The sequence below is a fragment of the Hakea prostrata genome, chromosome 7, assembly GCF_041222555.1.
Source record: "Hakea prostrata isolate BN-2017 chromosome 7, UWA_Hpros_2, whole genome shotgun sequence".
Taxonomy (NCBI): domain Eukaryota; kingdom Viridiplantae; phylum Streptophyta; class Magnoliopsida; order Proteales; family Proteaceae; genus Hakea; species Hakea prostrata.
Genome location: NC_142606.1, coordinates 35,362,485 through 35,386,298, shown reverse-complemented (window position 1 = coordinate 35,386,298; position 23,814 = coordinate 35,362,485). Strand labels below are relative to the sequence as shown.

General features: G+C 38.6%; 1 protein-coding gene across 1 annotated transcript in view; it reads right to left on the bottom strand.

Annotated features, from left to right (window-relative positions):
* Window positions 1-2,915: 2,915 nt before the first annotated feature.
* The window catches only part of LOC149010970 (bromo-adjacent homology (BAH) domain-containing protein), a 73,403-nt gene continuing 52,504 nt past the window's right edge, over window positions 2,916-23,814 (bottom strand). The window contains exons 6-11 of the mRNA XM_089160635.1: window positions 21,379-21,471; window positions 18,307-18,385; window positions 18,030-18,120; window positions 3,807-3,915; window positions 3,607-3,723; window positions 2,916-3,456 (exon numbers count right to left, since the gene is read on the bottom strand). Of these exons, the coding sequence (XP_089016761.1) occupies window positions 3,406-3,456; window positions 3,607-3,723; window positions 3,807-3,915; window positions 18,030-18,120; window positions 18,307-18,385; window positions 21,379-21,471 (540 nt within the window). The 3' untranslated portion in view covers window positions 2,916-3,405. The remainder of the gene's footprint in view (window positions 3,457-3,606; window positions 3,724-3,806; window positions 3,916-18,029; window positions 18,121-18,306; window positions 18,386-21,378; window positions 21,472-23,814) is intronic.

Sequence of the window (23,814 nt, the reverse complement as noted above, 5' to 3'; positions counted from 1 at the left end):
CACAATTACTTCCTTCATTGGTCCCGCCTCAGTTTTCCCTGCGCTTACAAACAAAAAGTATTTTCCTATTCCAAAAGGGTCACCTTCCACGTTATTTTGTTTAGAAGTTACATTAAATAGTTCAGCACACAAATAAGTTGGTGAGCAAAAGGATTTTACATCATGACATATGCATTGATTAGTGCCATTTATATGATTTGATTCAGGGTTTGTGCTATGTGTAGTAAACTTATGGTATAGATGTAAGTCAGTTATCCACTTGTTCACATTATATGAAGTACTCTTGTAGGGTTAGGTTCCTTATTGTTACAAACCTTGGAAATTTCTTTCAAGCCATAGGAAATAATAAGTTATAATGAAAACAGAAAGAAACCATTTCTTGGATTGTGTATTCAAGTTTGAGTTTTAAAGAAAGCAATTGCAAAGTTGGATGGAATTATAGTTATTGAACTCCGTCCGAAGTCCTAACGGTCCGGCCGCCTAGATCCTCTTTGTCCATTCATAAGAAAAGAAGAGATGCCATTCTGATTCATTAGAAGCATCACAAAGTTCACATATTGGATCGATTGCCACCCATTTTGAAAGAATTGTCTTAACAATAAGCCCCTGCATTCAATAGATGACAAAAGAAATCTTTAAACTTAGGATGAAGTGGTAATTTTCAAAAGAATTTCCCCCATCTTAAGTAAATATTTTGCATGGTGTTGTTCTTTAATTTTGCCAAGGCTTTTCCTACTCTTTTAACAAAAGTCACCATTAGTTGATATTAAAGATAGCCAAGCATCTAGGGCTGGAGAAAGTTGAACAATTCTTGTGATTGAATTGAGAAAACTAGATTCAAGAATAGGATCAAAAGTATTAGAGTTGAGAAGATAGTCCATGTTTTGTGATCTTACGGAATTGATAACCTCTTCCACTGTTGTGTTAGTAGGAACAAGTTGAGGATTATGTTCCCCCATTGAATGATCCGCAATAGTTCTAACCCAAGGTCAAACCAAAAAGATGTGGTTCTGCCATTTTCGATTTTTCTTATGATCATAGTTTGAAGTGTAGGAAGTATACTACATATACTGTTCCAAGTCTAGGATCCACACTTCTCCTTTACTTTAGGGTTGAAAAGTGTGGATTTAGGAAAGTATCTTGCTTTTAAAAGCTGCACCCATACATATGTCGGGGTTGTTAACCATTCTTTAGCCTTGTTTTAGTAATAAAGCACAGTTTATATGCTCCATTCTTTTGAAGCCTAACCCTTCTTGGTTTGCAGCACTTGTCCCATGAAATGAGGGTGACCGGATTAGCTTTTGTGGGTTTACCAATCCAAAAACGTTGACAAGTGGAATCCAATTTCCTGCAGAAAAGTTTTTGGGAATCGTAAACATTACATATGATACAGAGACTTCGGTTGGACTATGGCTTTCATCAACATTGTTCTTCCTGTATAAGACAAGGATGTTGCTTTCCATGAAGCCAATCTTTTGGTCATTTTTTAGTAAGGATTAAACTACATTTTTTTTGTTTTATTTCTTCCATGGAAATAAGCTGGTTCCAAGGCAGGTTGCACTTTTATTCATTTCCGCTATACCTAGAATGGACAGGATAGCATTCTTGTTCCCTTGATCCACTTTTATTGCCAGCACATCTTTTTTTCCAGCTCAGCAAAAAAGGAAAGTATCATTAGCAAAGAAAAGATGGGATATTTTCGAGGCTTGTCTAGCTATTTTAATATCTTGGAATAGATTCAATCTTCTGTATTATAATACTTCCATAAGCAAGAGGAAAAGATAAGTGTTGAGTGAACATCCTTGTCTCAGTCCTCTTGAGCTATAAAACCACAGATAGGGACTTCAAGCTTTATCGAAAAGGATGCAGAAGAAATGATAACATGAATCATGTTACACTAATGTGCATCAAAGCCCCAAAGTTTGAAAAGCTTGATGATAATTCCCCATTCAACACTGTCATAAGCCTTTGACATATCAAGCTTTAGAGCAACATATCCAATCTTTCCCTTTGTCTTGCTCATGAAATGAAAAATTTCTTGAGCCATCATTATATTATCCGTAATTTACCTATTGGATACAAATGCTCCTTGACAGGATGAAGATTAGGCAAATTAACAGGGGTTTAGGAAGATCGGCCGGGATTTTGGCCAAAATCTTATAACTAACATTACAAAGGTTGATGGGGGCAAAAATCAGATACAACCCGAGATTAATCTTTCTTGGGGATGAAACAGAGCAACATGTGATTTTTACACCAAAAGATAGAGGAAAGTGAAGAAGTTTGTCACAAAATTTTAAGAGTTCACCATTGATAAGGTTCCAATTTGTTTGGTATAAAAGAACACTGAAAACTATCAATGCCCATGGCTTTGTTGGGGTCCATGAAGAACAGCACAATTCTGATTTCTAATAAAGAGGGGGGACCAGACAAACCAGGAGTGCAAGAGGAGGGTGGCAAGGGTGGGAAGATGCTTTCGAAAAAGAGTAGATCAAGAGAACCAACCGAGCAATAAAGGTTTTTCATAGACGTTGCAAAAACATCAGCTATTTCTCTGGAGTAGACCATGCATTGGCAACCTATAATTGAAGAAGTCTAATACGAAAATAGAACCATCTTTATCAAGCTCTTTTTCTCCTATTAGGTAAGCCATTCATATTCTTTTAGGGTACTCAAATACTTAAGGTCGGGAGGTATGGGGTTTTATGTTTGATTTTTCTTGATAGAAAACCAAAAATCAATTGAGAATAAAATTTAGAAAGTTGTTCTTACGTTTCATGTTACAAATTTACCCCTCCAACAACAGGTAAATGGCAAAAACAAATTTTGTTGACAAAAGTATTTCTTTGTGTCCCAGAAATACACTGGAAAATTTCGTCTGTAACTCAACAACCGTATCCTCATAAACCCATTAGATCAGTAACAATTTTTCTTTCATTAATATACCGTTGAAGGAGTAGCCACAACATAGCAATCTGTATCCAACTATTGACAAGATAATAGTAAACATAAGCCACTTGAAATGGCAAGCTGCACATGTTGATAGTATTGAATATACAGGCCAAGTTTGCTTCCCATACAGAGCATCCTTACGAGAGGAGAAAAGACAAAATAAGTACACTCCATCCACTTATCTCTTGATAAAAGACGGTGTGGCCTTCATTTTTTTTTCCATATCTTTGCTTGAAGAATGCTTGGAGTGTAAAATTCCCCACTGGCAGCAAACATGTTGCAGTTTCAGAGCACAAAAATCTGCCATAGAGACCTTATATGGTCCACAAAAATCTGGTGTGGTCACCCCTCATCAGAAACAGTACCTTTGCTTGAAGCTTGCAGTGGACCCTCCATATTGGGGAAGCTGTAAGTTGGGTTGAAGATAACCAAAAAATTTCCGACTGCAGTCTTTCACTTTGACTTGGATTGGACCCGAAGTTTCTTCAATTCATCCCCATGCCGCTATCAAAGAATAACCATTCAACAACCCAGAAAAAAAAAATAAATAAATAAATAAACGAAGAAGAAGAAGAAATAAGGTGCTGAAGCAAATCAGCAATGCAAAAAATTGACATGAATCCAAAACATTAGTAGTGATTATATCTTAAGGACCTTGTACAAACCCTTCCACCAGATTTCAGATCTTGCTTGTAGGAGTCTCCATTCCATAGCCATATCATATTCAATGGTGTTAGGCTGAGAATAGTGTGACGTGGATACTGCTCGTTTCTGGTAAAACAGGAATGGTTAAACACAAGAAGACATCTAATACTCTGATAAAATGAGCTGATATGAAAGTAGCACAAACACACCATTTCCTCCCTCTGCATTTGGTGTCTTAGTTTTTCAATAATGATATGACCATAAAATTTAGATGGTTCCTTCGGCATAAGAGGACTTGCTTTAATGGCAACTAGAGGCCTAGAAAATAAAATCGCCAAAAATTATTAGAGAAGACAAGGAGAAAGATAACAAGAATATACATGAATAACAATAAATTCAATATTAGAGGTTGATGTGTATAGAGTTTTGCTTCTGTATGTAAGATAAGCACCATAATCATAATGATAAATAACTAGTGGGAGTAAACACATGCAGAGATGTGATTCAAGCATAAATTTAAGTAACCATAATCCATAAAATATCTAGATATTTCCATGTATTTGACTGTCCAATACATGACATTTGGACCATGGGAACACAAATCGCACTTTGGATAACAGCCTTCAACTAGGCAAATATTATCGCATGTAGTTAGCCCAATGAAATTAATAAAGATATTAGCCTCTACACCTCCAAGAAGTTTCATGAACACAGGGAGGGTAGGGTCACATGGCAAGCATCAGAGGCAGGACACAATTAAAAATAGAATCTTTAAAGGAGCAGCAAGACCAACCATGCAATAGCAGTATTAAGGAACTGGGTGCAAATACATTCATACAGCAAACCCAATGCTGTTGAGCCAGGACAAAAACAAAATATGCAACTCAAAACTAAAATTATACAAAACAAATTAGGGGCAGATGTAATTGCTAAAAACATGGTAAGGGCAGGCCAGTGATGAAAAATAAGGGCTTCAGTGCCATTGCACTGTAAATCCTGAGGCATGCAATGAATGTTGGTTGACACTCCCAACTCTCTACATGATGGAAGAAAACCTGCTTAGTGGCATAACAGAACCTAATAACAGCTGAAACCCTATTGGTTGAGAAAGGCTCGAAGTAGACAATGTGATCATGATGACTATGATGAATATATTAATAGATGCCACACAATCCCAATATGAAACTTTTCTTAAATTAAATACAATATAGAACTTCTACCCAAAAAAGAAAGATACAATATAAAACAGAAAGGAATAATATGAAGAAAGATACAAAATATAAAACAGAATGGAATAATATGAAGTAAGATACAATATAAAACAGAAAGGAATAATACGAAGAAATTCATACCAAGATCAATGAAAAATTGACCATTACACAATGATTTTTTTAATCAAAAAAGGGGCATGTGCATGGTGGGAGATCTCGCCGAGATCTCGCGAGATATCTCGTTTTTTCACCTTGGCAAGATGAGATGGAGGTCGAGAGCAGAGAGTTGGGATATCTCGCTCGAGATCTCGCCATATCTCGCCCTAAATCTCAGCTGGAACTCTCAATTTTTGCCTTTTTTTTTTGTGGATTTTAGCTGAATTTTTCACTTGCAACTACTCTTAGCACATCTACAACAAGGAAGATCAATCATTCTCTACTTGTCTTATGAATTTATGATTTAATGACTTATATAGAACTTCTAATGGTTAAATAAATATTTTATTCTTGAAAATTGAGATTGTGATACTCATATGGATGAAATTTTGATAACATTTAAGTTAATTGATGAATTTGATATACTTGCTTTTCATTTATATGCTTTAAAGGTTCTATATTACATTTTGTATAACATTGCATTCCCTAATCCTACTACATTTCGGTTTCATACTATGAATAGACTTAGAAATCATACATAGGGTTGTTTCTGACAAATCCAAGACCACCAACGTGTTCAAAAGGCCTTAAATAAGTTAAATACCAAGTTTCAACCCAATTGGGACCCTAAAACCCACCGAGATGGGCCACCGAATTGACGCCAAAAAATTGTATATCTCGACCGAAATCTCACCGAGATGATCGAGATCTCTCTTTTTCAAGGTGGCGAGATCTCTCTCGAGAGCGAGATCTTCTACCATGGGCATGTGTAAGGCCCCACCACTGAATGGCGAAGGGTTATAACTTATGCAACCTTACCCCCCCCCCCCCTCACAACAACCGTTCCAACTCGAACATGCGATCACTTAGTCACAAGGAAGCAACATTACTGTTTTGTAGAGGTCCACCATCCACCCTCTACAATAGTTATCAATACCATAGCTTGAAAACATGGGTTTCAATTATTGTTCTGACATAAAAATGATGAAATTTTACTAAAATGATCAAAATTTCAGAAAAATAGTGATTTTTTTGCCCGTAAGTTCTGGTTAGTCAATTTGGACCAAAGCAAAAGAAATTTACGCTGAAACAGTATTTTTTTCCCAGTTTCCATAATGTAGACAATACCAAAAGCTTGACTAGAACTATAATGTATCACTGGAGCTCAATTGGAACCATATTATATCACTGTTTTGAACTGAAGAAAATTGACTAACTGAAACATGGTTTTCAAAGCGTTGGCCTAGGCAGTAAGGTGGTTTTTCAACCGTCTTATTTGCCACCGCTTTGTTGCCTTGTGCACCTTATGCCGCCTAAACACCAAAGTGGTCACTTTTCAACATTTTCTCTATAATAATATATATTTAGTTTTTTTTTAATCAAATTTTATTCTTCAAAGCCAAATACGAATTTTCATTTTGGAATCGGAAACCAACAAATCATTAGATGGACAAGGCACTTATTTGGCATCACATTATCATAAAGGTAAGTAAAAATGTAAAATTACTACTTTCATTTTCTTACTTATAATTTGATACTGTGTTCTTTTTTTGGATAATATTTCATAATTATATTGAATGCTCGTCTTTTTGGACGAATGTGATTCTTAAATGTTTGTTTAGTTTATAATAGAAATTTATCAGTTTAAAAGTAGTTCTATCGAAAGAATTTGATCTAACCGCTTTGGTCACCTTATTGTTGTCTAGGCGCTGCTTTGTTGTCTAATCGCTTGGGCGGAGCCCCAACCACTTCGATCGCCTGCCGCCTTGCCAACCATGTACTGAAATGATATTATTGACAAGGGCAGATTCGGAAGGGAGAATTCCCTTCACGGGATTGACACTAGCTAGCACTAGCACTAATCCCAAGAGGGAATCCTTCCCGTCTTCCCTCCTACTAGGACTTTTTTCCTTTTCTATTTCCTATTCTAATTTGTTTTCCTTTCCTTCTCTAATTTGGTTTTTCTTCAATTGTAAAACTATAAATACCCACTGGGGCTGAGAATAGTGTTCTCAATTTTCTGTTCTGGGAAGTCTACTTGGCATCAGAGCCATCTCGTATCTGATCCAGAGAATATTCAAGTCTCCATTGCAAGCTTCTCTCCACCCTTGCTGGAGAATTTCACCTCCTTTCTTCTTGGATCCTTCTCAGACTTGAGGGCAGCTCCATGAGGTGATCTATTCTAAAGAATGGATGCTGCTCTTCTTCACCTCATTCATGTATTATTGCAGAACTCTTTCAGATGCTGCCAAGTTCTTTGCGATCTCCACTTAATAGAAGGATTGACCAATACCTCAAAGAATAGACCTCAACTTTGGGAGCCACATACCGGCAGATCTGAATTTTTCCTTTTGTCACAGATAAATGCTTATTTATTTATTTATTTATTTTCTTTCCTTCTTTGAGATTTTATTTAATCAGATTTCTTTTATGGCAAAGACACCTTATGAGACAGTCATCAAAACCCTTTTGTCAAGGCGTCACCTAGGTGTCCTGGCCCTTTTATGGATCAAGGCAACCTGATGTTGCCTTGCTTTTCATTGCCCTTTATCGCCTCACCTCACCTTGTCACCTTGACAACTATGCATTAGACGCTACCTCTGTGATGACTGACAGATCTAATAAGAACAAATACCAGCCCCTTGCTCCTCCTACAATCTTGGGTGGAACAATCTTATCTAATGTGGTCAAGATCAGCCTACATTACCATAATTCACCATGGATTTTTATTACATTACAAGCAAAACAACAAACCCAACTGCACCTGGTCCACTACTGGATCAATGGCTTGCACACGACCCTCTAGTGATAGCCTTTTTTATTTGTTCTAAGAAACCTGAATTACATCAGACTTTTGTTTATTAGACACTGCTGCCAGTTTCTGGACTGCTGCTAAACAAACTTACAGAAAGTTGGAAATAGACCCCAGATTGATTAACTCCGCAAACAGGTTGATGAAACTAAATGAAAAATGTTTATCAATCTGCCAATACTATAACACACTCGGTGCACTATGGCAGAAAATTATTCACCAAAATACTTTTCAACCAACCGCTGTTGATATTGCAGTCTATTAGAAGCACAAAGATGAAATTTGTATATGACTTCTTGGCTTGCCTTAATATTGAATATGATCTTATTAGAGTTCAAGTTCCCAGCTGACACCCTATTCCAGCACCTGAGGAATCATATGCCTTGGTCCATACTGAGGAGTGCCGCCATACAGTTATGCTTGCATCTTCTGTGCCTGATGGATCAGAAAAAGAAAGCCTTTGCATAACCAAGCTACATGTCAAAAATTACAGGGATAGCCTGCAGACTTTTAGGCCAAAAGGAAAGCTAGTTGTGGAAAGGAGGAAAAACTCACGCCAATCAAGCTGAAACTACACCAGCATATTACTTCCAACCAATCTGCATCTAATCTGCTACTTCTAATCATCATCAAGCTCATTAATGTTGTCTGCCCCAAGCTTATGTTGCTATGCTATACCCAATTCATGGACTACAGACTTGGGCTACAGATCACATTATAGGTTCCTCTAATCAGTTTCATGAATATACCCCTTTCTGTGAAACATAAAGTTGGTGTAGCCAAATGATCCTCTTCCATTTCTAGAAAACGGTCCATTTCTGCTTTTAAGCCCTTGCATTATTCTTCAGTTTTGCATGCTCCCTCTTTTTCTACTAACCTAATTCCACTAGTAGCCTCACTAGAGATCTGAACTCCAAAGTTACCTTTTATTTCCTCCAAATGTGCTACATAGGACTAGTGACAGAGAGGAGGATTGGATCATGACAACATGCTGTCCTCACCTGCATCAAAGTCATTACCTACTCTAGCTCCTCAAATTCATCCAGCTACTTTTGGCCCCACCCAAAAAAAAAAAAAAAAATCATCTAGAGCTACCTCTGATATTCAGCTTCTCCATCAATGCCTTGGTCACCTTCCTATCTAGACATTAGCTTCTCTATTTTCGCACTCATTTCCATGGTTATTAAAGCGGCAAAGCGACCAAAAAGCGATTGGGGCTCCATCTTGGCGATTAAGCGGCACTTAGGCGGCAATAAAGCAACCAAACCGATTGGGGCTCCGTCTTGGCGATTAGGAGACTAAGCGGCACTTGGACGGCAATAAAGCGACCAAAGCGGTTTAGTCAATATTTTTAATATAACTACTTTCAAACTACTTTTTAATACAAATACTTTTTTATAATAAACTAAAGTACTAAACAAACATTCAACAATCACATTCATAAAAATAAAATAAAATAAAATTCAAGAATCACAATTATGAATAACAATATTATTCATATATAGTTTAGTCAAATTATTTTCAAATTATTTTTAATGTGACTTTTTTGTTAAATATACATGAATAATATTCGAATTGGAATCAGAATTGATGTATCCATTTTTCCCTTTTTTTAACCAAACAGTGCTGACATGATAAATTAATAGATCTCATTATTCCGATTTCCAAGTCATTGTTTATTTAATGATTCATTGATTATCAATGTTGAATATGGCTCATGCTTCACATTCTATTGCCGACAGGCACTTTGGGCCTCGTAGTTCATTTGCAAATTGAGCCTCGATTCCGAAATGGCTCACATATTTAAATTTATATACGGCATTGTAGAATAAATTATGATTAAAAAAAAGAAAAAATAATATGCACAAATTACAAAATGTAAAAAAACGGCTGCTTTAGCATCTAGACGGCAATATGGCGCAAAAGGCAGCAAAGTGGTAGTGCCTAAGCAAAAAAGCAGCAAGAAATCAGCCCATTAATTAAGCAGTCACAATTTAAGCGGTTCAAAAACCGCTTTGCCGCCTAGGCAGCCGCTTTGATAACCATGCTCATTTCAGAAATGTAATAGAGATGAGTTGTTATATGAAGCCTATATTTTTGCAGAACAAACTTGTTCGAGTTATTTTCCTTCCCATAAAAAAGACTAATTTTCCCTTCTAGTTCATTATGATATATGGAGTACCACCAACTATACCCCTAGTTCTGGTCATTAGCGGTTAGTAACTTTTGCATCCTTCATAACCGTGTTCCATGGGTAATGTGCCACAAGAATAAAGTCCTCCAATACTCCCAGTTATTCCACACAAACCCAATCTGATGGCAAATACAAAGCCTTACGAATTGACAATGATACAGTATATGGAGCACCTTTTCAAGCATACTTGGCAGACAATGACATCTTTAATCCAAGTAGTTTTGAGGATACCCTTCCACAAAATAGAGAGGCTGAGTGGAAGAATCGTGATCTACTGGAAGTTGCGAGTGGCTCACGTTTGCCCGGCATGTTCCATCACAATATTGGATGATGTTCTCACCATCACATATCTAATCAATCATATGCCTTCTTGCATACTCAACTTTAAAGCACCAAGGGCTGTTGTTTAGGGTAAGAACACCTTTTTGCGCCCCCCCTCCAAAAAAAAAAAACCAAAAAAAAAAAAAGGCACTTTGTTGTGTTTTCAATTTCAAAATCATCACACTCATGCAAGCTGGATCCACGGATTCATCAGTGTCTATTTTGGGCTATATTCCCCTACATGGAAAGAATACAGCTGCTATCTCCACCATCGCAGGAATACTAGTTACAATGGATGTCATTTTTCATGCCCTACCATACTTCAAATTGTCACCTCCCAAGGGAGAGCACTTTTGGGAGAAACGGGATGAAAAATGCTGACCGAAATGTTAATACCATATCTTGGTATTGACCTGAGTTAGTCAAAACAAGACAACCTTTAGGGTTTATTCCTTTATTTCGACGAGAACTGCCAAAACCTCAATGGTTTCGACACCGGTTCCCACCCATGGCATCTACACAAAGCAATCGGCATGGAGATTTAGGGGTCTTTCCTTAGTTCACCCCCAAGGTTCAATGGTTTGACACTGGTTTACAAGCCTTGATTATTCTCGACCTACTTTCGACATATTTTTCTGGGTGAATCTTCACTCATAGGCACTTCTCCCAAGGAAATCAGAAAGAAGGCTAGTGGGTTTTTAAATTGCAGGTGCTTTTCTTCTTGGATGACAAACATTATCATGGGGGATTCAAAAGGGGAGAGAGAGAGAGGGTTTTTTACACAGGATGGAAGGGTAGTCTTTTACAAAGAAGACTCACTCTCAAAAATCAAAACCAACCCAAAAGAGGGTAGGTAGATTGACCAGACCAACCAGAACTTAGGCTAATAGCATTGAAACTAGTTGAAATTTACTGCAGAAAATACCTGGTTTTGGCCAAGATGGCCAAAATTTCAACACCATATTCGTTTCGAGGCTAGCCAACAGCGACCTCAAAACAGAGATTTCAAACCTTGCTTTGGAAGTGAAGATGTTTTTTCTGACTTCAACATTGTTCCAATGACTACAAGTGAGGAGGCGGATCTACTGATAGAGATAGGTCTGGAACATCCAAGTGAGAGGGAGAGTCCACTAACCGAGATACAAATAGCAACTCATATGAAAGGTCCCTTAAAGCCGTATGTTCATATACCTCGGAATTTGCTACAGGAGATCACTACTACAACAGCAACCTTACCACTACAAGAATCCTCTTCAAAACTAGACCATGTCTCCACTTGCCTCTCTATCTGGTAAGAATCCTTCCCTTGAACTACCTATAGCCCTCCAGAAGGGTGTTAGTGTTAGGATGCACATACCCTAAATCCCATGTAGTTTTGTGTCTCTGGTTTCTTCTATATCTATCCCATAGAAGTGGCAGGAAGCTTATGCAGAACCCAAGTTGAAGGAACGGATGTTTGAATAGATGAAATCATTAGATAAAAATGGAAAATAGGCAGCTTCTTGTTCTTTCACCAGGCAAGAGACATGTTGGTTGCAAGTGGGTATTTGTGGTGAAACAGAATATGAGTGGATCTATAAACAGGTACAAAACCCAACTAGCGGCCAAAGAATTCACTCAACGTTGGAGTTGATTATCAGGAAAAGTTTGCTCCTCTGGCCAAATTAAACAAAATCCGAGTTTTACTCTCATATGCTATGAACCTAGGATGGGACCTACAACAACTATACATGTAAAAAAATGCTTTTTCACATGGGGAATTGGAAGAAGTCCTAATGGAAATTCCCCCAAGTTTTTCTGACAACAAAACTCAAGGGAAGATGTGCAAACTTAAACATGCATTACAAGGGGTGAAGCAGTATCCTCATGTGTGGTCTAGGAGATTCTAGAAAACGATGGTATCAATGGGAAACAAACATGGCACTGCTGATCATATACTCTTCATCAAAGGACACGGGCCAAATAACCATCTTAATTGTCTATGTTGATGAAATAATTGTTACAGGCAATGACGGTGATGAGATAATAAAACTAAAGAAGTTCCTGGGTTGTGGATTTGAAAGCACAGTACTTTCTGGGATTGAAGTTGCACAATCTGCAAAAGGTATATTTCTGTTTCAGAGACAGTATGTCTCGACTCCAAGGAGGAAGTTACGCAGGCCTAGAAATAGAGCTGCAATGACAGGCTGTAATGGCGGAAAATTTAGAGGAAAAGGGAGGGGAAGTGAATAGGGGGAAGGAGATGTTTAAATATCAAATATTTTTCAATCAATTCAATCTGAAAATTGTATCCTAATACAAGCTAGTTAAAGGAAAATAAAATGCAAATTATAATTGAAATCAAAACCCAAAACAAAATCCTAACCAAGTCTAAGTCACTCTTACATAGGAATACAGAAACAAGGAAGGGACTAAGATTGAAACTGCAATAGAATACTTAATTAAGTTGAACTCTTGTTGCACCAAACCCCCCATTGAACTGGTACTTTTTGGGGTTGGATCAGAACCAACTGGAACAGTCTGAGACTGTATCAGACTATCAGGAGACGGGAACTGTTGATGAAAGCTCTTATTAGAGACTTGTGGGGAAATTAGTGTCTCTCTCGCTCATTCAGTCTATGCACGATCCATACACTATTCACATGGCTGCTATTCTTTGCATTCCCCATTACATGAAGTAAGCCCCAGGTATTACAGAAATGCCCCAAGTAAGGGATTACTTTTGTCTCCACATGATCATTCTCATGTGAGGCCTACAATGATGTAGAATGTGGAGGATCACATGTTTGAAAGTCTACCTCAGGATATTGTATTTTTGTTGGTGGGTATTCAGTCACTTGGCATAGCAAAAACACAATGTTGTTGGAAGATCCAAGACCAAAGCAGAGTTTCGGATTATAGCTCAAGGGATTTGTGACTGGTTATGGCCATGTGGTCTACTTGAAGACCTTGGTAGTCCAGTTTTTCTTCTTATGATGTTCTATTGTGATATCAAAGCAGCTATAAGAACTGCTCACAACCTAGGACAACATTGTCGCACAAAATATGTGGAGATCGACAGGCACTTCATCAATGAAAGATAGGAAGAGGAGTAATAAGTATACCTTCGAGAAGTCTGGAGACCACCTAGCTGATATATTCACTAAACAATTGCCTAGATGATTGTTTCATCCTACTCTAACCAAGTAGGGCATACATGATATCTATGCATGAACTTGAAGGGGACTGCTGACAAGGCAGAATTGAAGGGAGAATTCCCTTCTAATTATTGTCACTATCTAGCACTAACGCTAATCCTGAGAAAGACTCCCCCGCTTTCCTCCTCCTACTGGGACTTCGTCCTTTTCTATTTCCTATTCTAGTTTGCTTTTCCAGTTTTCCTTTCCTTTTCTGATTTGGTTTTCCTTCAACTGTAAAACTAGAAATATCCCATTAGGGCTGAGAATACTGTATTCAATTTCTTATCTGAGAAGTCTACAGATATTCTTTTCCCATTGGAGCTTCTAATCTGACAAGCAAAGACCAAAAAAAAAAATTGTAGATCGCCTGATTGGGAACTTGAACTGTATAAGTAAATGTAAGCACCAGAAGGTATGAAAGACTAACAGGTGGCTTCAGATGTTGACTTTCCAAAGGAAGGCATCGAGTTCTATCCATGGAAGGTTCCAATCATCAGGGACTTAATGTCATAACAAATAAATAAAGCAGATGACAACAGATGCAAAGTGTGATAATGGACTAGAACACAAAATACCATTCTAACATCCTAGTTACAGAAGCAACCAAAGCTGCCCATCCCAGGTAATGATCAGCCACCATAAGATGGTTCACAATGACTACTGAATTTGTCAAAATGAACCAAAATTCATAAAAATAGCTTGAATTTTCACCAAATATTTAGGCTTCAACTGACACCGTAATGGGGAGTCTTAAGTGCCTCGGTGATGTAAAGGTGGAGTCAAGGAAAGTGCTGTATTATACATTCCAGGAATATGTGTTCCGATATGCTGTCTGTAACACAAGACTGGGTTCTCTTAGTCATAGGTCTGGGTGCTAAAAAGTGTGTTCACCGGTTGCCTTGGGCAATTGAGCCTCACAATTCCACTTGGCAACTAACGGTACCTAGATGACAGCTTCACAACTGTGTATAAAATCCTGGCACTAAGTTAACAAGACAGCAGCCACAGGACTTCAATGTTTAAAATTATTAGGGAAGCACTTGTCATGTGTACCAAAAAGAGCTCAGAATAAATGACACAAAATATATCCCAGAGTGATGATATCACAGATCTAGGTTTAAGGGCAAAGCTGTAATTTCCCTAGAATGTGGCTGCCCAGGTAATTCCAGCAAAGGGTTGAAGGGATTTTAGGGTTTCTCCTACAATCCAAGCCTGCTGAATATGAAAATCATATCTGAATTCTTTGAAGATTGAAATCCAGATTTGAATCTTGAATTCAAACTCAAAATTAGGGCTTTCAGGAGTTCTAAAAAAATTCTGCAAAATTCCATTGCAGAAATTCAGGTTAAGGAAAAATAGGTTGAATGGGGGCAAACAACTTAGGATTGTTGATGAACACATTTATATGTGAAATCTTAGGGCATAAATCATGTATTTTATACACTTTGAGTGGAGCTACCTTGGTTTTTATGTTGTTTTTGCAGATTTTATGAATTTTCAGGACTTGAGCGAATATTTGGAGTTTTGGGTATTAAACATGCGATTTTACACGTCAAGAGGTCCGTTTAAATTCTCAAATGCGAAAATGGGCCTGACCTGGAGCATGATGGGCCAGAGATGTGATTATGGGCCAACTCCAAAGTATTTTAGAGATAAAGAAGCAAATTTTGATCTATGGCTGAGATTAGAAATTATTAATCAAATCTACAGAGATATTATTGAGAGAGTCCTAATGGAGAAAAAGAGTCCTTGCACACCTCAATATCTTATTTCCTATTTGGGACTTGATCAAAGATAGAAAAAGAGGAAAAAGAATTATATTCAGAAAGAAAAAGAGGAAAAATCCCGTTTTTGAATGTCTCTGTCCAGTTTTGATCAAGCCCTTCATCGAACGGTCATCCGGTGTCCGATCGAACTGGTTTTTGGAGGAGAGCTTTACGACTTCTTAACCCTAAAATCCAATGGTGGAATTATAGATTTGATATCTCCAAGTCTGTCCGATTGGTACGCCAAAAACCCTAATTGGTTGAGTTAGATAAGAACTTTGAGTTTTATTCAAATTCAGCCATGCCTCATATCTCATGTAAACTCTATAAAAGGAGAGCATACTCCATCAAGGGAGAACGTGTTCTAGAGCTTAGGAGAAGCACATTTTCTTTTCTCTTTGGTTTATTTAGGCTTTCTTTAGTTTTCTTTGCTTGCATTTGTGAGATTTTAATTTCTAGATTGAATGTTTAGGTTTAATTTTTTTTTATGTAATGCAATTCAAGTTCAAGTTTCAAGTTTTTAGATTCGTTTTTCTCTGGGTCTAGCAATTGCAGATTTAGATCATTCTAGATCTACATCTGGTTGTTAGGGTTGGTTGAGATTCGAATCGTTTGTTCAATTCGCAAGTAAGTAACCTTCTTTATTAATCTTCTCTCCTCCCTCCGTTCCCGCTTCTATCTACCCCTCCATATTCTTAATTTAGGATTTACTTTCAGCATTTATTTATTGTTCTCTCTTCCCCTGGATCCTTGATCAGAGATGCCTACAGTCGTGCCTCTCTTTGGTTAAGGTTTCCATTTTATTTTCTGCAATTTACTTTCTGTTATTTACTTTCTGCAATTTACTTTCAGCATTTATTTATTGTTCTCCCTTCCCTTGGATCCTTGATCAAAGATGCCTACAGTTGTGCCTCTCTTTGGTTAAGGCTTCATTTTTCTTTTATTGCTTTGTTTATTGCTTTGTTATTTACTTTCTGCACTGTTTTTTTCTTTAATATCCGTTCCCCCGATTGATGGACTGTAAGCTACGGCAAAGGGTCCACGGTCAAAGTCATTATTATTATACTCCCCTTCCCTCAATCCAGAGCTGACACTCGGATCACTTCCCTTTTCCTTTTATTTTTATTGTTCGTATTTTTTTCCTGTCTTTTATTTATGCATTGATTGTGTTTACTTTATTTTTCGTTTCAATTCGATTGCATTAGATGTATGGATTAGGATCGTTTAGTTTTAGTTAATAAGTTAACAAAAATTGAATCATTCCACTCTCGCATTACTATTAAGAAGTTGAATTCTAAGTGGCATATCTCCCTGAGATCGACCCGTTAGCTACATGATACTATGCACTTGCGGTTACTTTTAATTTCACAAACAATTGTATTCTAGGATTTGGTGCGATCATAGGAAAGGGGAAGAGGGATCAAGAGGGGCTGGGAAGGTGGTTTAACCAAGGGAGGGTGCTGCTGCAATCGCAGAAACAGGATAGAAGGGGGAAGACTTAGGTTGGGGGGGGGGGGGGGGGGGGGGGGGGGGGGGGGGGGGGGGGGGGGGGGGGGGGGGGGGGGGGGGGGGGGGGGGGGGGGGGGGGGGGGGGGGGGGGGGGGGGGGGGGGGGGGGGGGGGGGGGGGGGGGGGGGGGGGGGGGGGGGGGGGGGGGGGGGGGGGGGGGGGGGGGGGGGGGAGGGGGGGGGGGGGAATGGACTAAATGATTGAAGCTTCAGAACTTAAATGCAGGCTTGCTTGAATGCTGGAATCAATTAAGAACTCTCAATGAACAACCGTAGGGTCCCTCTCAAAGGAACCCTGCCGCTCACTCAGGCAATTTCTCAAACAAATTCTTAATTCATAAAATCAGAAAATAACTTGCATGAAAAGGTTATTAATAGCCTGAAAATTAAGAGACCGACTCAAACTGGGGTCTCCTTACTAATAGGGCCCCATTACATACAGAACTGGACTCATCCAAGACTCTTAATAGATAAGGAATCTTATCTTATCTCAACTAATTAAGGACTCTTCGAACAACACCTTTAACTCAACAAAAAATACTCAAAGCAAATCCTAATCAGACCCAGACTGACTCAACGAAATTCTGAAATAAATCCTAAATTAAATTCAGATGTAAATTAAGGGCTAAATTGCCAAAAATACCCCTCAAACAGGTTTCGGCCAGCCTATGGAGGCTTCTTGGATCCATCCTGGGTGCCCCACTTAGGGTTTCGGCCAGGGGTCTTTGTGTTCACGTCACAGAGAACTTGCAAAAAGCTGGAATCCAAAACTAAACAAGGTACCTATGTATAGATGTAGTTGACTCCTCTCAGACAGCTTCTTATGTTTAGTCTTGTCTATTTGATGTTTCCTTACTCCTACAGTAATCAGGCACAATTTGCGTCTTCTCCTTCCTATAGTTAAGAAGTTTCCTCACCTTCACTGCTTTTTATATTTACCTTAAATATCCTCTACTTCCGTTTTCCTCCTGTGTCAGCCATGTAACAAAAATAAAGTCTGGGTGTGCATGTGCAGATGAGGAGTCATCCATTATCAGTATGAATCAACCATCTCACATGTTACCTGACTCTATGCATTGAAGGGTTCTACACCTCAACCATATTTTACTAGAATAACTTCGTTGCTGAAACTAAGCCATAGCCAAATGATTTATAAACTTAAAAGAGGGACAAACAAAACATATATTACACAAATTCAAAGTAATCCATGAATAGAGAAGTCTACCAAGTTACTTAATCAACAGTTACACTTAGTCAAATATGTAATAATTAAATCATAGGTGTACCTCCCATTTGGTAGCAACAGACATCCTTCATCTAATTTTCGCATAGCCTTCTCTGCAGCTTCCCTTGTTTTGAAAATAACTAAAGCTTGACCTAGGAACACAAGTTCATCATACTTTCAGAAGCTACTGTAAGAACTTGAGTAGGGGAATTCACCTTGACAAGTAAGACCAGATTATAAAAGAGCGACCAAATTTACCATTGATTTTTCAAGGAACAAACGGGACCACCAGTAAATTAATGACAGACTAAAGAGATAATCTCCTATTGAAGCCATACCAGAATGGGGGCTTGACGTTGCTGTGCGCTGTAGCATCTTTGCCGAGCACTTTTCCCCAAAACCTTGCAAAATTATTTCCTGAAGTGTCATATATCAGTATGAAGTTAGGTTCTGGATCAAAAGCTATCCACAAAAGCTGCGATTGGTCAATTCACGACATTTGAAAAAATCAACCATAGCCAACTCTGAGTTCAGGTAAATCAAAAGCAAAGAAACAGAAAAACTAAAGAAGAATATGGATCGACCAATGGCTGCCTTATTAAAGTAGAGCAGACTTGAAAAGGGGTCTTCTATGGTGGACTGTCACAGAGGGAGAATTAGAATAACAGGAAGAAGGGGAAATTGCAGGAAAGGGGTACACAACACACAGTCCAATTCTTGAAATAAAACACTCAAACCTCTATTTTCAAAAACAAAGCTGCTCAAAGTCTACCTCCAACTTATTCCTATGAAGGCAACCCAAAAATAAAATACTGAATGAACTAATTCAAACCCTTGTTGGACCAAGAATGGACCATTCTTGTTGGGTTTTGAGCTTTCAAAGTCTAGCATGCTGGTCCAACCAATCAAGTGATCCTGCATCATGAAGCCATGCTGTTTGAAGTTGTGAAACAAGTCAGCATGGCCTCATTCAGGTTTTCAAGAGAATTCTCAAATCCAGCTACCTCCAGAACCAACTTAGGATACAGAGTTCAAATGCCATTTATGTGACTTGATGCAACATGGTGTCAACACCATGACACGCCAGTGCTAATTATACATCAAGAATTTACTGTAAGTCACTGTACCATGTTTTGCCAAGATCTCGGTGAAATCTCACTATCTTGGTTGTCTCAACCTTGTCAAGACAATGAGATCAGCCGAGATTTTGAGCATTGGTTAGAAGTTAGGACTGTATATATTCAATTCTTACATATTTGTGGTTTTAATATATTAAATATAGCAGACAAACTTTAAAATCAATGCTTTTGTATCTATTGAATCATGTGTGGACTGTTAGGTTAATGACCCAACTACCATCATAATGATTTGATATCACAAACGCATATAATTGAGAGCTATCATTCTACTTGTAGGCGCAGGAAGACACCGGAGAACCGCCACCGAAAGGAGCCGACACCGGGAGACGGGAGAACAAGGCCCACGGGGCCCACCGGGGGGGCCCAAGGGGAAGGCAAGGCCGCCGGGGGCGGAGAACAACCCAGAGAAAAACACCCAAGGGAACCGAAAAAGAGGAAGGGAAGCAAGAACACGAAAGCCAAAGCAGAAGAAAGCGGACAACAAAGTTACAAACACCAAGGACCAACCAATCAGAAAAAAAACAACCAGAAGTCTAAGCAAACAAACAAGACAGGAGAAGAGATCCCGTGAGAGGAGAGGGGGAACAGCCAAACCAAAAGGGGGCGAGACGGGCGGGGCGGGGCGGGCGGTCCCCCGGTCTGCCTCCATCTCGCCGCCGGTGAAAGGTTCTCCGGTCCGCGATCTCCCACCATGCGACAGACAAATCACTATATAAAGCAAAACACCCAACCTGAGAGCGTAGATCGCACAGAAGCAGTCCAACTGACATAAAGAGACTAATTTTAAGGACTCACGGCATGGAAGACCAACAAATGGACATCCCAATGCGCAAGTACAAGTCAAAGACTCAAGAATGAAGAAAAGACCACACTTGAAAACCATGCATATGGTTTAGCAAAGTGGCACATGTAATTGCATTGATCTTTCAAGTTAAGAGTTTTAAGAAAATAATCATATGATAAAGGGGCTATTGAGTCGATCCTTAGGGGTATAAATGGAACTTCAAAAACATTTTCAAGATGTCGTAAGAAAGCCCACGGTCTAAGTGTCAGTAAAAACTAAATAAGCCTAATAGACAGACACCATTCCAAAGAGCCACATCAAAGCCCTCTGGTTGACCAACAGACCTGACTAGGTCAACAGTTCCAGTCGACTGTAAAGCCAGCTGTACTTACAATGGCTAGATTCCAATGGCCAAAATGAGCCGATCAACCGGGATACACTCAGGATCAACCATGAATTCAAAAATACGACCATTTTCAATCCGTAGGGACCCATTTAAACTAAGCCTTTTGTCTGTAAATAGGGGTCATTATGGCACTAGGCACAAAATCCAAGGTGTAAAAAACCCTCAAAATTGTGCCATTACTCTAGCCATCCAGCCTCCCTTACATCCAAAGCCCTTTAGAGATCCGTTTCCTCTTCTTGAAGGTATTAAGTAGAGCTTGGAGAAGCTTGAGGTTGTTCTTGCTTTCATTTCATTTAAAGGGGAGTGCCACCCCTAAGGATTTGTAAGTGTTTGAAATTTTTATTTATTTAATTTCATTATTTGTTATTGGGCACTCTTGCCCCGAATCAAGGACTTTGCAAAGGTACTCTTGCCCAGACAAAGAGAATTGTAAGAGGTGTTGTGAGACCCACCCACTGTACCAAAAGGGGGCATACTACTGAAATCCTTTAGAAATCTAGAAGGGAGTGGATGTAGATCTGTTGGAACTGAACCACTATAAAATCTCGGTGTCTTTGTCTATGCATTATTTGTTTGCTTCTATTTTTAAATTGATAATCAACTGCAAAGATAAGCCTGAAGTCACTACTCTCAACCTATTCACCCCCGTCCAGGTTGACAGTCATAGTTTAGGCCTTAAATCACATATAACATTGATAAAACTGACTGAAGGGTAAGGATCCATTAACAGTTACTAGATCCTTACTGATGGACTGATAAATAGTTTAATTATGCTGTTCAAGAGTTCTTTCAGAAGTAATATGACATCCCAATAACAACATATGTAAAATGCATAAAGTAACAAAATAACAAAAAATAAAACATGACAAGTGAATCAAAAGAATAAAAAGAAAAAACTGGAGAGAAAAACATAATGTAGACAATAGTATAACTTCCACATAATCCAAAAACAAAAACAAAGAAAAAAAAAAAAAAAAGGAAGAAAGGGAAAGAGAGAAAAAAGAAAGAAAGAAAAAAAAAGGGGGGGGGGGGGTCTTTCTACACCACCAATATTAAGTAGTAACCCAGGGATATCTAATACCTCTATATCAGTTGAAGAGTATCCTGGATACAGATTTGCAAGTAGGACAAGAGACCCTTGCTCATGAGCCGTCTGCATTTGTTCCTCCCATGGCTGAAATAGAAAAAGAAGAACATAACATTCTCAACATAGAGCATAAACTGAATTTTAAATCTCATCCTCTTCTCTTTGAATAAAATTCACGATCACATAACTCTTCTTCACAACCTAAACATGAATGGATGAATCATTTTTGTCAAGGAGAAAATGAGATAGATATTTTACACAATAAAGGAAAGATCAGGTTCCCTAATCAAATCGACGCAAATCATGGGCGATCTGTGATGTATCCAGCCCCATGCAGACCCAAAAGAGCCTAGAAGGGGCCCAAGCCCATCCAAAATAGAGCCCAAGGGGAGGCTGAATCTAACCAAGGAGCAAAATGGTCATTTTCTCCCCTAGAATCGAGTCTATTTAGTAGGGTTAGTTCAGAATAATTTCTGATTTTTAATTTTGGTTTTATTTTCCAAATTGGAGACTAAGTGATTAAGCAAGTGTTGTTTCCTTTTATTAAGTCTCTTTGAGTTGTTAAATTAGAAAAGAGTTATTTCCTAATAAGGTGTCCTAATTTTTACGTGTTAGTCTAGTAAGTTTGGGTTGCTTTTGTTAGCCTAGTAAGTTTGGGTTGCTTAGCAGCCAAGTTTCCTTATTTGAGTCTAAGTCCTTTATTTCGGACTATAAATAGCCTTTCTAGTGTAACTTATTTTCAGTCTGAATCATGGAAGAAAAGACGAAATGGGAAATTCGACGAAAGCGCAAAATCCAACCAAACGAAATTGAGTAGAGGCACGAAAAGTACCACGGACGCGAAATTGAGTCAAAGGCCCGAACCAACGGGCGAAACGACACGCGTAGGCTTTAAAATACCCAAAATCGAGCTCATTTGACCACCGCAGATGTTTGGCGATATTGCCGGAGATTGAGATTTTGCAATTTTTGCTCATTTCTCTTGCTTTCATCCCATTCTACACCTAATTTCTAGTATTCCATTTCCTTCAAACACTTGATTTGCTCCTCCATTTGTGCATTTTCTCAAATCTTGCAAGGTGAGTAACCAACTTCCTCATTTTTTTATTTTTGTTTCATTTGAGCCTTAAATAATGTTAGATTGCTTCCAAATTTATATATGTTTACTTTAGAGTGATGATCTATGAATTTGTAGTGTCAAAATTATTTTTGATTCTTCCTACTATTTTTTATTTTTCTGTTATTAAAAATTATTTACTAAATTATGTATATTGTTAAAAATGTTTATGTATAGTACATGTATAAGCTTCAAATGGATGTATGTGAGAGTTGAGACACCATATTGCTGTGATGGTGTTGAATTAATTTTTTTTTCTGTTAATTATGTAATTTTACTGTATTTAATATATATTTAAATAATTAAAAAATATTTAAATATTAAAAAATAATTAATTTCTGTTTTAAATTTAAAAATAGGAGAGTATTAGTGGAAGCATGTATGCAATTTTTTGAGCATGTTGTGGATATTTTTAAGATAGTTAGTGTGTATTTTATATATTTTATAATTATTTATATATTAAAAAATACTTATATAGTTATACATATATAAGCATGGGAGGCCACTGACAGGCACTCTATTTTAAAGATGTCAGACATAGCTTGGGATCATGGGAGGCCACTGACAGGCACTCTATTTTAAAGATGTCAGACATAGCTTGGGATCATGGGAGGCCACGACAGGATAAGAAGAAGAGTGAGTGTAATTACCGCAAGAAACAAATAGGAGGAGGTGGGGCCACTAGATTGAAGGTGCATCTAGCGGTGGCAACGGGGATGTAACAGGGTGCCCAAAGGTGCCTGTAGAGGTCAAGAAGGCAATGGCCTCATATATTAGTGGTGGAAAGCAAAAGAGGAAAGAGAAGAGAACATAGAGGGATGAGTTCGAGGATGCCTGCTTAGATGACCTTCCAGATCCTGAGGGTTATGGTAGGGATGAGCCAGGAGACAGTGACCCTGATCCGAGGCCGATCACGAAGAGGGCGATGATGATGAGTAGGGAGCAACAGAGGATTGATGACATCGGGAGACAACGAGGGGTGCGGGTTGTGGGTCCTCTAAAGAGCCGGAGGTATGGGAGGCATAGGTGGCTCCCAAGTCCCATGAGGAGGTCTCGAGTGTCGAGCAGAGGCTCTTATCCCACGGGCCCCTACAAGGAGTCGAGCTTCCTCAGCACATCCTACCGATCCGGATCTTGAGATTCTTCGCAATGATCCGGCCCTATTTGCGAGGCCTGAGCATAAACAGAGAAAGTTGAAGCACTTATGGGGGAGTGTGAAGGAGAAAGTGGGGATGGCTTTCTCCAAATGGGCGCATTACCATAGTGTTCCAGCACATACAGCTCGGGGCCCTACTACGGAGATATGATTGAGA